Source organism: Anneissia japonica, unplaced genomic scaffold (genome assembly GCF_011630105.1).
Source record: "Anneissia japonica isolate Jap-2015-1 unplaced genomic scaffold, ASM1163010v1 scaffold2994_len2133135_cov197, whole genome shotgun sequence".
Classification (NCBI taxonomy): domain Eukaryota; kingdom Metazoa; phylum Echinodermata; class Crinoidea; order Comatulida; family Comatulidae; genus Anneissia; species Anneissia japonica.
In genome coordinates, this window is record NW_022728550.1 from 301,083 (window position 1) to 317,308 (window position 16,226).

At 35.7% G+C, this 16,226-nt stretch overlaps 1 protein-coding gene across 1 annotated transcript in view; it reads right to left on the minus strand.

Moving 5' to 3' along the window:
* The window catches only part of LOC117114334 (protein PAT1 homolog 1-like), a 22,198-nt gene extending 6,366 nt beyond the window's left edge, over positions 1-15,832 (minus strand). Inside the window, exons 1-12 of the mRNA XM_033257981.1 lie at positions 15,703-15,832; positions 12,853-12,925; positions 12,319-12,458; positions 10,507-10,599; positions 9,902-10,057; positions 9,437-9,640; positions 8,667-9,058; positions 7,455-7,541; positions 6,956-7,148; positions 5,274-5,403; positions 4,740-4,840; positions 3,588-3,808 (exon numbers count right to left, since the gene is read on the minus strand). Coding sequence (XP_033113872.1) covers positions 3,588-3,808; positions 4,740-4,840; positions 5,274-5,403; positions 6,956-7,148; positions 7,455-7,541; positions 8,667-9,058; positions 9,437-9,640; positions 9,902-10,057; positions 10,507-10,599; positions 12,319-12,458; positions 12,853-12,925; positions 15,703-15,738 — 1,826 coding nt within the window. The 5' untranslated portion in view covers positions 15,739-15,832. The remainder of the gene's footprint in view (positions 1-3,587; positions 3,809-4,739; positions 4,841-5,273; positions 5,404-6,955; positions 7,149-7,454; positions 7,542-8,666; positions 9,059-9,436; positions 9,641-9,901; positions 10,058-10,506; positions 10,600-12,318; positions 12,459-12,852; positions 12,926-15,702) is intronic.
* Positions 15,833-16,226: the final 394 nt, after the last annotated feature.

Here is a 16,226-nt window from a genome sequence, read left to right on the forward strand (position 1 = left end):
GGCTTCAATAAAATAGTAATAAAACGCATAAAGCAAAAGTGTAGAGTAGCCGTAACTTTTAATGGTAAAAAACACAAACGTTTTCGGGCATCGCCCTTCATCAGGTGGTGATATATATATATATATATATATGTATATATATATATATATATATATATACACATCTTTAAAACCCACAAGTAGAAGTGTATCGCCATACCTAAGTTACTATGTAATATTTATATAGAGTATAGATCCCAGGTATTCAAACTTTTTAGGATAGGGGCCAGTTCCAATCTGTTAAAACCGGTAGGGGAGCCCGGCATAAATTGTGTACTGTACTTGCATATTTTTTTTTCCTATGTCAGCCCCACCCATTTTCTTTTATAGCAGTTGATTCAAAATAGAAGGGGCCAGTGAAGAAATTTACAGGTATGGGATAAATACCACCTCAGCCCCACCACGGTGGAGGCTGAGGTTAGAAAATTTATGATTATAACACCTCCACATGGTCGGAAATGGCACTCTCAGACTGAAATTTGAATATGATTTTCTTTTCTTCTTTTCCATTTTATTTTAGAATTTAAAAAAAAAAACAAAAAAAACACTGTACATTGAATTTTAATGTACTGATATAGCATAGACTAGAAATTGCAAATTGCAAGTGAAGTGCTGCGAAGTACAACTGCATATAAATGTTCTTCGAACAAAATTATTTATGCGAGTCACGTGAAAAAATTATTTATGCGAGTCAAGTGAAAATAATGAATAATAAAACTATAACAAATAATATGAGACACGACCCATTGTCTATATTAGAACACTTCTCATTGGGTAACAAAGTCGTAATTTCATTTTTGTCAAAAAGTGTCTATAGTGTGGTGAATTATGGTTTAGGTTTTTTTTAATAAAGTTTCAAAAATTTCTATGTATGTGGAAAATGTAGTTGATTACCAAAGGTTACAATTTTTATTTTGAAGACTGCATGGTCTAGGAAGTGTACATTTTTTATGGGGCAAGTTTCCATTGGCGGGTTTTCTAGGGGCGAGTTGACAGCCAAAGAGTGTTGCCAAAGTGCGAGCCAGCGTGTTATTTGATCACAAGTGCGAGACATATCACAAGTGTGAGCCAGCGAGCCGTGACGTCACGACAATAGATAGAGACGTTAGCCACTTGTGCGAGGTATCGGCTGAGATTTGTGGAGTACAATTCAAAAAAACAACTATAGGTCTAATAATGAATTATTGTGATGTTAAATAGACAATGTTAGCTATCAAAGAGCGACATTGTTTTTCATTGGGACCTTCGTCTTCAAGGCTAAGCCTATACCATCCTAGCTAGTCTAGGCCTAGAGTAGGATAAGGCTAGCGCGACATGCGGACGTTGGTACGAGTAGGTTAGTCTACAAACGTCGCCTAAAGTAATTGATTTTACCCGGCAGAACGAAAGAAGGAAACTCCGCTTTTCAGTCATCTTTGTCACTCGTTTTTTGACAAACAATGACCTTTCAGAGGTCAAATTGCTGTCAAGAATATGAATTGGCTGCTTCGCAGCAATAACGTGACTTAAAGTACATACATCGGTGGTTTTACATGAGTCTTAAATGTCACTGTATTCATTTATACTAAAATTCATGAGCAACTGTAGAATTCCATTTGAGTTAAAATGTGTTTATAATGCATGAATACATTTATTTTAAAAATAAGTTTAATAATTAAATCCAGATAGTGGAACCTCAATTTTACAGACTAATATTTATTAATGGTAATTTCACATTTCGAATGTTTTATAATATGCTTGTTTTGTCAATTTTATTTTATTTCTTATTTGTTTAAAATCAACCAATTTAGGCCCCCAAAAATGGTTGATTTTCAAAAGCACAGTGATGTATTACAATCAACATTAGCTGAAGAAATACAAACTATGGGTGTTCTTGCCTTATTTTCTTTGCTTTCTCTACAGTCAGAATTAACGAACATTTTGAAAAAAGGCAGGTAAAATTTGATTTTGCATGTGATGTTGGATATAATCATAGGAAACAGTCTGCCTGTGAAGTGGTCATTTTTGTTACATCATTAAATCACAAAATTTTGTACCCTCTTAGACTAAATTTGATTGAATATTTCATGGGATCCGAACCATTTTATATGCATCCGGTTCTCCATGGTAAACAAAAACAGGCTTGTGATACTGCTACAAGTAGGCCTAGATGCAAACTTTTTATCCAGGGTAGCTTTACAATTCAGGGAATTATTTACATGAAGACTGCAAGGACAATTCATATGCCAACATCTTGCATTATACAGTTTATATCATTAATATAGTAATGGATTTTTAATACATTTTCGACATCTTTGCTAATATTTATACAGTACGGTAATTAACATTGCAATATATAAGTATGAATTTGCCTTGACCTTAATTTTTACAAATATTACAAATTAGGTACAGTATAACTTTTCAAGGCCATAGGATGCAGTTATGGCTTACCAATATTATCACTAACCAATTTTGTTTGTATGCCATTGCCAAGTTACACTTTTGAACATTGTTCTTCATTTCACAATTACAGTATGTTCTAAATTAATGCATGCTTCCAGCATGTGGTTGCTTTTTAATATAATCTAATATCTACTCAAGGTTATACATTCTGGAATTCATTACCATCAGCTCCATGCCTACAAGCTTTGACTTTTCGTTACGCCATTTGCATAATGTATGATTTACTAGTGAAATAAATTAAAATTGAAAACTGAATTGAAATAAATGCTAATTATCTGTCATGTTTCATATTTTGCAATCACAATATAGTGTGGTACAGTACATAGTTAAATAGTGCTGATGGATTGCCAATCTAGTCTCCAGTCAGTGTCTCTTTCAGTGTGTTGTGGCTTCTGCCTTAAGTAAGTGTTTGGACACTGGTGTTCTACTGCAATTGAATATTTCCCATATGTGGGGTTGAAATGTTATTCAGTCTCTGGACCAACATTCCTAGAATGACCAATTGGATGCCCATTGAGACTCCCTCGGGGTGCTAAGACTCTCTGCCATGACTAATAACGAACTACTTCCTATGGGCCATGCTTCTGATCCTGTACTGCCCTTGTATTCAAACTTTTTCACATGGCGATCCTATATTTCAGGGTAGCTATCTTGGCAACCCACCATTCGTCCAACTAATTTTTTATGTCTCTGACAGCAGCATAAATGCCCCTGGGAGGGGGTAGAAGTTAGGGGGTCCAGGGACAAAGCCCCAGGAGCTACGACAATCTATGGTTTTGAAAGGCTTTTCTTTTTTGGAATTACCTTATTAGGTACACCGTTTTGTCCTGTACTCTACATAAAGTCTGTATTAGGGTTAAGATATATAACAATATTTCATTATGCTAATGAGTAAATAATTTTGTTATATAATGAATCCATATTCACATCACCTACAGTTTGTCAGCAGTTCTTTCACGTATATTCTTATTCTGTTTATCAAAACAACACAAACAGTACAAAAAAAAAAAAAAAAACCAACTAAGTGAGTTGACAGGACACAGAAAATCGACCCTAATCGCTGTAACAAAAATCAATGTTTCCCACTCACCCGGCAAATGACCCACCTGTCTTTTAGCTGCTGTTCGATATGAAGACCAGAAAATAGCTTCTCCTGCAACGTTTTCCTATTTGCTCGTAATGTTTCAAGGTCAGTGACCTCCTTCGCATCATCCAGCTGGCGTTTCAGGTCATTTATCGAAAGCATAAGGATGTATAATTTCTCTATCTTCATTAGTAATGCTTTTTGTTGTTTATTTGAATGAATAACAGCCTTTGTTTTTGAATCCTAAAAAATTATTAAAAAATAGATAGATTGTTAAAATGAATTAAATTCCTTGATAAATTTCACAAATAATTTGTTGGCCTCATCTAGGATGGGAATATAGTCTTCCAAATCCCAGGGTCCTGCGTTAACAGCCTAGCAGACCATAGGATTTTCAAAACCACTCGAAAAAACTCCATTTCCCCAGCTTAAAAAAAAGATGTTTACCCTATTCACACTAGCATCACATTGCGATCAGTTGTAGCAACTGCGACAATCAACCGCACCAAATTGCAATTTACAGTCATGTGTGAAAGCTCACCAACAGTAGACAATAAGTAATGAAATCGCAATTGTTACTTGTTGCTATTTATTATAACTCCCAATTACCATGGAATCTGATCACAATGAATTCCACAGACACTGTACAATTTGACATCCCATTCTAATATATAGATTTTTTGTGACTGATTTGGTCCGAATGCCCCCGTTGATTGTGATTGGGAGTAATCAGTTTTGGATTACCAACGATTACATTGCAACTGATCGCAACAGGGTGTAGTCTGAATAGGGTATTAGGGTAATGTGAAAGAAAAAAAAAAATTATATTAAGATTCATATTAAAAAAGCTTCTTAAAAATTTAAATATCCAGTGCTAAACTACCAATATTGTGTTTAAGCCAAATCATCTTTTTGACACACAACCTTATTTTCACAAAACAAAATTGCCCAAATTCAAGCACATATCTAGGCATCAAAATTGCTATACATTTATTTAAATTTGACTTTGGTCTATACTAGAGTATTTGGGGGCTAAATTCTCTAGTTAATGACATTCTACATAATCCCACAAGAGGTGAATGTAATATCACTTCAGGGTACTAAGACCCTTCTGACCAATAACAAACCGCTTCCTATGGGCCTGATATGTATTGTTTATTATTATACAGCTTACCTCATCTTCATCAATGCTATTGCCCATGTCAATATCAATGATCTTCCTGGGGTTATTGACACTAACTGCAGTCAGTTTACCAAGTGCTCCAGAAAATTGCACTAAAAGCAGATGAAAAATTATGGTTAGAATTTGTAGGGATCATCAACTGTATAACATTGACAACAACCTTTTTTATTCTGGGGGTACAAAGGGCCTAAGAAATATATAGTCTCTGAGGCTGGAGTGCCCATCTTGTTGTGAAGGGTTTGTCACACCTTCCAGACAAGTCTGTTTTTAACCTTCCCAGCCTATGCCAGTGCCCATTTATACTCCTGGGTTGAAAGAGATAAAAGTAGATAAAGTGTCTTGACTATGGAGACAAGACACTTCAATGGCGAGGGTTTCGAACCACCGACCCAAGGTTGAGAGTTTTTGTCAAAATCTTTGCACCAACTACACTGTTTGAATATGGCATTAGAATCATATTTACTTCTAGACATGGTTATATATTTCTGTGGAGTATCACTGTTATATCTTGTTATCATAACCTACTTGGTTTGTATTCTCTTATTTCAAGCTTAGGTGGGGGCAGTAGAACCTTTGGTTTCTTCTCCTTATTCTGGCCTTCTGATTGGATGCCTTCTACACACTGCTCTTTCGCCTTCTGTTTCTGTATAAACATCTACGATAAAAATAATTTTACATTATCTAATCCTGCATTATACCTTACAACAATCATTTAGTAATAATTCATTATTTTTAATTATTATGTAAATTTAATATCATTATTATAAAAGGGAATAAAGGGATTATCAGGAAATACCATTTCCTCTAATAAAAATTGAATGCTGAAAATTCCTGCATAAAATCAAAATTCTATTTTATGTCCCACTGTTTAATACTGGTAGGTATACATACTATTTGTAAATATAAAAGTTGTTATCCAAGCCACACCAAGTCTTCTGGGTGTGTTGTTTATTCAGCTTTAGGCACTAGGACCAAAACCAAAGACATGCCAAACAGTGAACTAAATCACTCTTCAAAGTGGCAATCCCATCGCAAGACAACAGGCGCTGTATGGACCAGTACACCGCGGTAACCCCCTACTCATCTCGAAAAAGATGCACACTAGGCCTATGGTTTACATTCCTTATCCGAGAAGACTTGTTCCACCTCCAGAACTATAGGCGAGCCTGCCATGCAAACCAGCTCCGATATTATGGCTGTAGGTTGCAGCGCCCTACCGAATAGCCATTCGACTCGTCGTGATTTGTAATTCTGCTACCCATATATATGTAAATGTACGTATGCAAGGAGTCTTTGCTATGTGAGATTGTATACTGTCATTTGTTTTTTCTTTGATGTTTTATATTTGGGGCTACCAAATCTTGTGTAGGAACCTAGTTCCTCATTGGCTTTGTCCTCCTCCTGTATTTGAGGAAAATAAATATATCATTGGGCTTATTTGACTGGTTCATTTCCTTGACTACGATTTTTCGTTGAGTATCATTTTCATTCGACTGGTTTATGAAATAGACTTCATTGACAACGAAAATTAACGTAAACCAGAGTGCATTAATCAGCGTTAAGTTTCAGATTCAGATTTGACATTCTTTAGTTTTTCCACAGATAACATACAATAAATGGAGGAGGATATAATAAAATCATGTGCTGCTCAGAGCACAGACCTTTAGGCTAATAGCCCCCTTAACAAAAGCAAAGATAAATAAACACACAAGATCCACATGACCAAAAAAAACATGGCTGATTGGTCAGTTCAGCAACAACATTTGTGATAATAATTTAGATTAAATTTCAGAAAATAAAAATTATAATATTTACCCACATTCAGTCAACAAATAATTGTAGGGTAACAGAATTCAAAAACTGGTTGTAAACATTTTGTTTACGAAATACCCATAATGCCACAATCCAAGCAGCCTTGATTACACAGCGTGTATTGCGGTAACTATGCAGCCATTTTGTTTTGTTGAGTATTTACCAGTGTTCTATTTGACTGGTCATCTTCGTTAAGTAGGATTTTACCACTGAGCAGGTGGGCGTGGTTTAACGTAGAATGACCAGTCAAATACGCCCATTATTATATATACTTTACTCTCAATTGTAAATATTCCTGTGAATTTCATCAGGATTGATGCAGGAAACCAGATAATACAATTTGAGGTTCACCGTTATCATGTGACAGCTTCATACATGAACAGATAGCCTCTTACCTGGTAGTAGAAATCTTCCACCATTGGATCATCTGTCTGAAGCTGTAGCATTTGAATCCTCAACACCCAATCCTTCTCCTTCTGTGTCATCAAATTTGCATATTCATCATTAACTCCATTATGAGTGTTTTGATTGGATGGGTGGCCTCTAGACTCATTTCGGTTGGGCCTAAAATGTCTGTTATTCCTATTACTAGGAAAAATGCCAATTAAGATTAGAATTATTATAATCATCAGGCTAAAAAAAGTTGGTGTTGCCCAAATTAGGGTTTCATTTTTAATGCAAACAGTAATATCTGTCCCCAAAGGAATGCAAAATAATTGTAAAAATTCACATTGCAGACAAAACATTTAATTTTTCAGAAAAGGTGGCAATTTATTGCATAATTCTCTATGGCCCTAATGACCAGGATATGATAGGAGTATTTTTGCGAGAAACACACCAAAGGACAACCAACAAAGTCTGAACCTTGGTGGTAATACAGAGTATGATACTTACAACTGTCCATATTGATTTGGTGAATGAAAATTGTGTTGATTATAATTCCTGTTGTACCCATCACCACCATGGCCTCCTGAATAGTGCCTGCAAAATTTACAATTATTCAAGTGTTTAATATTAGATAAAGAAGCAATTATTCATGACCACTAAAAGAGGTGAGGATGCATCAAGGATGTATAAAAATCAGTATATATTTTATTTATAAGTTAATGCATTATTAAACTTAAATTTGAGGGCTAACACTAACAGTGGCGTAAGGCCTATGGGCTCTACCGTTCTGGTGAAAAACGACGGTAAGAAGCCATTTTTTTCCCTATCAACTATTCTAAAATATAAATTGATATTCAATCGTGTGATCGGAAATTTTATAATTTATGTTCAAATGTTTTTGATGCAGGAAGGTTTTGAATCCCAGTCGTTTATTGAGTACCTTGGTTTTGCAATATCTGAGGGCTTTGAAATATGCGTAATTATAATATAGAATAACTATAAGAAAATTATACAGTAAAAACAGCATACACCATGTAAAACCGAACTTTCATATCCTAAAAGGCATACATCTGAACTCACAGGTAATCAACCGCTTGGACAACTGTGAAAACAGTGTTCTCTGTGTGGTACACAAAGACGTAATCCAGAATGTGTACTTTTGTTACCGTAAAGATTCGGAATTAACTTGGTTTCCATACAACAGAGTTGTAGATGTAGAAAACTAAGGATGGATGATAGACATTTTAAGGGTAGGTGGGTGATAACTCTAATTAATAGGAGTGAATTTTAAGGATGGAAAAGTGAGTTAATAAGGGTGGGTAGAGGGCCGTGAAATTAGCTTTTGACTGGGTGGAAAACTTCAAGACTTGGTGGCTCAGCCCACCTCTGTCCACCATAACTACATGATACATCCCTGATACAATCACTACATACTATCACCAACAGCTTTCGGTGATGCTGATAGGTCAGACAAGTCGGGGAGCCTTCCAAATTGCGTGAGGGACTACTACGCAGTACTACGATTACACTGTACCGACAGTGTAGCGATTTTAAGGAAACTTGGTTATACAGATTCTACTACTCTGAAGTTTAATACATTGAGTAATTGCACTTCGGAGGAGTAGAATGTAACAGGCTAATGATGATGACAAAATCAGAATAGTATCATTTTCTTAAAAATTAGTCATCATAATATCATTATTAAGTAGTAACACAAACCTGACAGCATTTTGCTGATGTGGACTTTGTTGATGTGGGCTATGTTGATGTGGACTGCCCATCATACCACCGCGATGTCCCATACCAGGTGTGGATGGACCTCTACCTGGCATGCTCATGGGTGATGAGGGAACCCTGCCCTGTTGAAAATGATGAAAAGGGGACCTAGTAAAGCCTGGCCTAGGACTCATTTGCTGGTGTCCCTGAGCAAAGCTGGCCAGTATGGCATTAGCTATTGGAGTCGGTGAGACACGCCCACTGTTAAGTAACATTCTCTGTATCATGTGGTTGATCTGCTGGGGGTTTCCACTTCCCCCCGTCTTCTGTAGAATTTGCTGAGTTAATTGGTGGATGCTTGGCTGCATAGGTGAGGGCAGAATTTGTGGTGGAGTCTGTAAAGCATATGATTAAATTTAAGATAAATCATTCTAAATAAATGAAAGTTTACAAAACATTTTATTACTTATTGATAGATATTTGGCACAATTTAAATAAAACATATTATCATTTATAATATTTATTCATCTATGTATATACTGCTAATCTACTAAAAAATTCGACCTTAAGGTTTAGAACATTTCCGCTGTTTCTTGGCACTTCCTTAAGGACTATAAGCCAATCTCAATGACAACTTCTATGTCACAGATGCGATGTAGTAGTGGGGGACGATAGGTAATTATTGCTAGCACATGCCCCGTTCAAGATAATGTAACACCAGTGTATCTAATTTTTATATATATTGAACAATGAGGCGAGATTACTTAACATACCTGTACAGGTATTACACCTGGTGTCATCTGCATGTACTGGTGTCTGGGCGGAGTGCCGATAGGCATCATGGACGAAGCAGGTGGAGAGCCTATGACAGGTGAGACTGACCTTGCTGGGGGTGCTCTACTCCGTAAGTCTTTCTCAAGTTCTTCGGCTGTAACAATTCGATTTTGGGACGGTATGGCTGACATAATGGCAGAATCCTGATGATTGAATTATAAAACATCTCTAAAAATTGCATTTCTTGAGTGCGGGAAAATTGTCAATGCTGTTTTGATGTTATTAGTGTCTTATTTTCATATAATATAGTCCACGTATAAAATAAAACATTAAACTCATTTATTTATATCCTACAAAGTACAGTTTACCCCAAGCATAGTGACACATATATGATTTGAACACCACCATTTTTGAAATGCAAGCAGAACCCCGTACCACTAATCCATGATAAAAGTGACAATTACCTGTAACCTTGCATCATTCATGTCCCTACCAATACCAAGAATAGCTTTCAACTCATCTTCCTTGCTAGAGTGGTGTGCTGGTGAGCCCCAGATGTTGGTTGATGACAAGAGATCATCACTGAATGGGGCTGCAGGAGACGATGACCTCATGTAAGTCTGGAAATTAGGAAATACCAGTGGGCCTTACAAGTTAGTAGTTTCTCCTAAGGTTGTATATATGGTACAGAAGCATGAGTAGCCTAGATAGTGCAGGCAAGGACTTTTAATTATATCCTGAGTGGAGGTGAAAAAATTCTAGACTTGTTTCTGGATGGACCATCCAGATTATTACGTAATTAAAAAAATATTTCATATTTAAACACGGATTTTTAAAATATGTAAACTTATGTTTCTAAAAATAGATTGTGATCAATTTATTTAAATAATAATGTTTAAGTTAATATTTTATTGAAACATTCATTTGTTCTTAAGGTAAAAATAAAGCTACCATTAAGAAACATAAAATACTATATTTTTTTAATAGTTTTGATTTAGAATCTTACTCTATACAGATACCAAGCAAACTGTAATTTTATAAGTAACATAAGCAAAAGGTTAAGACTTACAGTCGCAGGATGCTTACGAGTAGCACTCCTTATTGCCGGGTCATCTAGGTCCTCATCCAACACAAGTTGAGAAATGCTGTGTTCCAACTCATCCTACAAGAAATTGATCTGTATAATACACCGTTCCCTTAAAATCACTACTCGCTACCACCAACAGTGGACAGCCTTCCCAATTTGGTCTACACGTGTAATGATTATAGTGAAAACACTTGTAATAGTGTAACAATTCAAAATCTAGGCTTTAATAAAATCAAACATAGCCAAAGCATTATAAAAATTTGTGTTTAATTTGTGTTGTGGATGGTTTGAAATACATTTACCCCCTCTAGAGTTAATGAAAGTAGTGTAATAGGACAACTTTTTCAATGACGGGTTTCGTTGAACATGTTTCATACTTGACTGGTCAGAGTGGCTTCCATCATCAATGAGATTTAAAAATCCAAAGGACATTATCTCGTGGTGGACAGAATTGGAATGAAACCAACAGTCAAATACAGTTGGCAAAGTACAGTGGTGTAACGATGGGGTCGGGGCCCTGTGGCTTTCTGAGAATGGGGCCCTTTCAGTGGAATTTTCCACTGTCGAAGAGGTCTGTACCCCGTCTTCTGACATGGTTTAAAAAAATTCAAAACAAATATTATCGGCCTATCCAAATAACGTTATTTTAATTGCCAATCCCAAGTGTTTGGTTTAGAAGCACAATTTGGACCACCATACGCTCTAAAAACTCTCCCGTGAACCCTTCTATGGATTGTTTTTAATCTGGGATGAGGACTGATGCTCTCCCCTTGGGTCGGACATCCCGTTGGACATATCTGACCCATTGTCAGCAAATATCTGGAGCCACTGCTTGGCCCTTTTTGGGTCTCATTCACTAATTCCATTGTGGGATTATAGAAGTGCTCATTTTTTTAACCATGTTTGTCATTGTTAAATTCTAAATATTTTCAGTGGTGGATCCAGGAATTTGAAATAGAGGAGGACCAGGGAGGAACTTTCAGAGATGGAGGATGTACCACCTGAGCCCCACCATGGTTGGGGCTGAGGTAATAAAATTTATGATTTTAGCACCTCTGCATGGTTGGGAATTGCACACACAGACTTAAACTTGTGAATATAATTTTCTTTTTATCTCCACAAAAAAAAAAAAATGAAAAATTTAGTTAGGGGCCCCGGGCAGGCAGAGCGCCCCTTAATTCACCACACTGGATAATATGATATATTCTACAGTCGATGTCAGGGACACATTATGCTGTTATGTATCAGCAAAACCCTTTTTGGTCTGGGTGACAGATCGAGGACCATATGCGAGGGGACCCTTCAGTTGCCCTAGAGGTTTGGGCCACTGCAGACCGCCACATGACAGCGCATAAGCATTACACCACTGACAAAGTAAAAGCTTAACTTCCTTTTGTAACATGAGCAGGCTCATGGGTTAATTTCATTGCTGTGTATATCATGGTGGTATTACTATAATACTACTTATTACTGTTCAATTTAAAAATATGGAGATGTAATTTGGTAGCCTTGCTCTTCAAATTTTAAGAACTAAAAACAACTCCACTGCCTAAGCCTCAAAAGAAAACAGTAAGAGTATTGGATATATTGTTTTATCTTGTAACTGGCGAGTGTGATGTTAGATGTGCAGGTTATAAAGAAAAAGTAATTTGGATGACTATATTATAAATGGGTTCACACAAAATACACAACACAAAATATTGTGTTTAGTCACTTCTCTGTAGTTGGTCTCTTGACAAGCATGCTGGGGGTGGGTGAGGCATGCTGGGAATGGGTGAGAATTATTGACAGTACCTCTTGGAATTGTAACTGTTCCGCACTTGCAAACCCGGAATCATTTGGGGATGCTTTGGACTGCGATGATCCATGCTTGGATATCACCTTTACAGAATTCTTTGTAAATCCTTTGTCATCCACATCTGCTTGCCATTCTTCTAGAAATTATCAATCAAATTGAATTTCAATAGTGAATGTTGTCAAAAAATTATAGGGTAACCTCAATCTCTCATTTCTATTTGTAAAATGTAGTACACTGAATTTCAATTGTAATGTCATTTTTTATTGTTATTATTGTTATTAAAAACTTATAAACCTAATACACTTATGGAAAAACAAAGTATTATTAGTGAAATCAGCTTATATTTTTGTATTGTTTGTTTATAATCTATATTATGAAACATTTGAGCAACAACTGATGTGTTTGGATGAAGTCAATTTTTAATAACAAACTAATTATTTTTAATGAATTAAATAAATACTGTATATAATCCTTTGGTGAAAACTGTCAATATCAGTAGAAAGTATAAATAAATGATTTTCTAAACTTACCCACTGCACCTGATCCAAATGTTTCATCATTAAGAACATCATATTCTTCATCTTCTGGAAACTCCTCCAAAGGCTAAAAAGGACAGGAAAATATTCACCAATAAATTATCGATGTTGAAAATTCACTTACCATCGATGCAACATCCTCTTAAAACACTTCTTCTTAGACGACTGAGTCATTTTAGTTTCTTTATTTTTTTGTTTGAGTTTTTGTACACATTTTATTAATGACCTTTCAACAGCCTGTAAAAAGATATAATTATTTACAAAAAAATTATGTTGAATTCATAAAGGGCATGTACCATCTTTGAAAGCTGCTACAATGCTTTTTCCATTTGCAATAGGCAGCCCTTGTAATAAAAATTTTGGTATAACCTGTTGTTACAACCCTGTCTACTGTAGACCTACATTCTCACTCTCTAACATATTTCTAAAATGACAGCAGCTATCTTGGTCTCAAACACTACAAGATTTCGTTTAATATTGTTTTTTTTATTGGAATATCAAAAATATTATCATTGGCTGAATTAAAAGTGATGTTTATAACAAAGGTTTTGGATAGATAGATAGATGGATGGATTTATTCGGTGTAAACACAAAGGACAGCCCACAAGTCTGCAGACTTATTTCCACTGGGGTGGTGATTGGGAAGTACACTGGGAGACAATTCAATACTCTTTTCCAAATAGTGTATTGCGACACCAACAGCTTAAAAATCTCATCTGAAAGACAGTGCGCTATCATGTGCGCTATCGTAACTTCTATCAGTCCTCCAGCTGAAACACAAGGGGACCAGCGATGAGAATTGTACCGGGGACCTAAAGATCTCCACTGTTAGCACACACACAGTGGCTACCACCAGTTTAACCGACTGAGCTAAGCTGTTCTCTGTCTTAAAAATAAAACACTGAAAGACCAAATAAACAAAGACATAAATAGCAGAACATATGATTAGAACAATCATATTATACTGAACTTAGTACACAAGAAATATTGTGGATCTTCCCCACAGATAGAAACTGCAAAGCATAAGAATACAGGTAAGGAATTGCACCGTCCCTATACTTGTTAGTGACACAGAATTGTAGTGGCATCATGTGGAATTATTAGCAAGATGATTATCAAACAAATAAAACAAATAATAACAACAATAATGATGTCATTATACTACAGTGTAAAAAATCATCATTACCGCAACAAAAACATGGTTGTCAACAATGACAAAATTTATAGACTTCTTGTTTGGTTAGGACTCGCTTTGTTTATATTGTTTATCAATGACATGGCAAGTTAGATTTGTGTCAGATACATTATGTGCAAACATAGTCAACTTATGGTCTGCTAATATGAGTGTGATACATATAAACAAAAAAGGAAAATAATCATATATACCAGATAAATAAGCATTACTTTGAGGAAAATAATATTTGTGGACTAACTATTCCTCACTGCAAAGTATTACATATAATAGTATATTGTGATATAGGCCAATAATATTCTACAAAAATTTGCAACAAAATTGGCCTATATTTTTAAAACGCACAGACTGATTTATAGGCCTAAAGTTTCGCACAGGGATATAATATTCCCTCGCAGACAGTCTGTCAAATGTCTGTCTAGTTTGGAGTGAATATTTGGAACAAGTGCAATCCATGGACCGAGGACAAATATCTTCTTCAATGGGTTAGAACATCGGAGAAGGTTGCATAACCACGGTCCACTGATCGCATTTGATCCACATATTTTATGTAGGCCTATCACTTTTAATCAAGAAATCTTGGAAAGTATTTAAAGTCATGCTCCTAGAATATTCTCATTTATTCAATAGAATTTAGTGTACAATGCTAAAGGTACAGCAACTGGAGTTCAGGGGTGGGCATTAAAAATGGTCAGAGGGCCTAAGTGAATTTTTGATTTAACTCCGAGGGTCGCACATAAACTTTGATGTTTCTGTGCGTTTCCAAAAACCTTCCTACACTGTTTTATGGCCACTTCACGCTCTGTTTTACTATTACAGTACTTTTTACAGATGATCGCTGCTGGCCCACAAAAAACAAGGTGTTTTTTAGACAAAGACATTTGGCGGGCCGCACAAATAAGTTTTGGCCGCAAAAAAATCACTAGCAGGTCGCACTTTGCCCACATGTGGTGTGCTTTACAACATTCTGGAAAGAAACCAGATCATAAATATACCCAATATTATCTGCTGTTTACCAAAAAAAAATGAACATATAGGCCTAAATAATTACAAAACAACCAAAAAATGAAGCACTACAAAATACTGCATAGGCCTTGTGTACTAGGAAGTTAAACAACCTTATGATGAGGAATGGTGGGCATTGATTAAACACATTCTACTTTTACAATATTAGTAAAGCTAAAGTCTAAGCCTACCCTCCTTGCTGTGTGATAAATGGAGAAAAAAAAAACAACATTAAAGTAGGAAGGCGTTAATCTTGGCATAGAGGGCCTAGAGCAAAGGCCTAGCCTACAATGAATATATTGTGACATTATTGTTAAGTGGTAAAGGTAACAAAATAAACCAAGTAGCTGAAATATAAGTAAATTAAGTCAGTAGATTTGTTTTACTTAGTGAGCGTGGACCGCTAGCCCTACGCATACATAGGCAGCTGCACCTAGGCCATCAAATGGCTCTCTACGCCTTGCCCAAACCATTCATGGAGGTGTTTCCTGCCCTGGACAAAAAATGGTCGTGCATGATGAACGCGGAAAAACTTCATTCATTTCGTAGTTCAACTAAAAAAAAGTTATAATTTATAAACGAGCATTTAAAGTACATATCTAAGAAATTAAAACTGGCATTGTGTGTAACAATTACAAGAAACTTACAGGCATAGAGCTATCAAATTCAAAAAAATTACTCATTTTGGAAACTCCATTTTGTGATCGGGGATTTCCACACACACGATTTCATTTGAAGAGACCTCACTGTAGCAGCCTATTCCATTTCTAACCAAAGGGTGGATTAATAAAGCTATACGCAAGTACACAGTACAGTGCCGTACTGATATAATACAACGCAGCACTGTTAGTAACCTCTCTTTATCGAGGGAAGTGTCTATTATTCATCTTAGTGAAAACTTCGTATTTATGCATATTAATAAAATTAAATTTTCTGGTACTAACATTCACAAAATGATTGAAAGAACTATATTATCAGAGGGTAAATTGATTATCCAATTTCTTCATAAATTATGAATCATTAAAATATAATACAATTCCACGACAACAAGTAGTAGAATAAAATTGATACTGGAGTGTTTATATACAATTATGGTACTTATAGAACTATATACAACGATAGGCCTATAGAAGTTTAGTTGGAAAAAAAATTGAATCTACCTTTACGGACC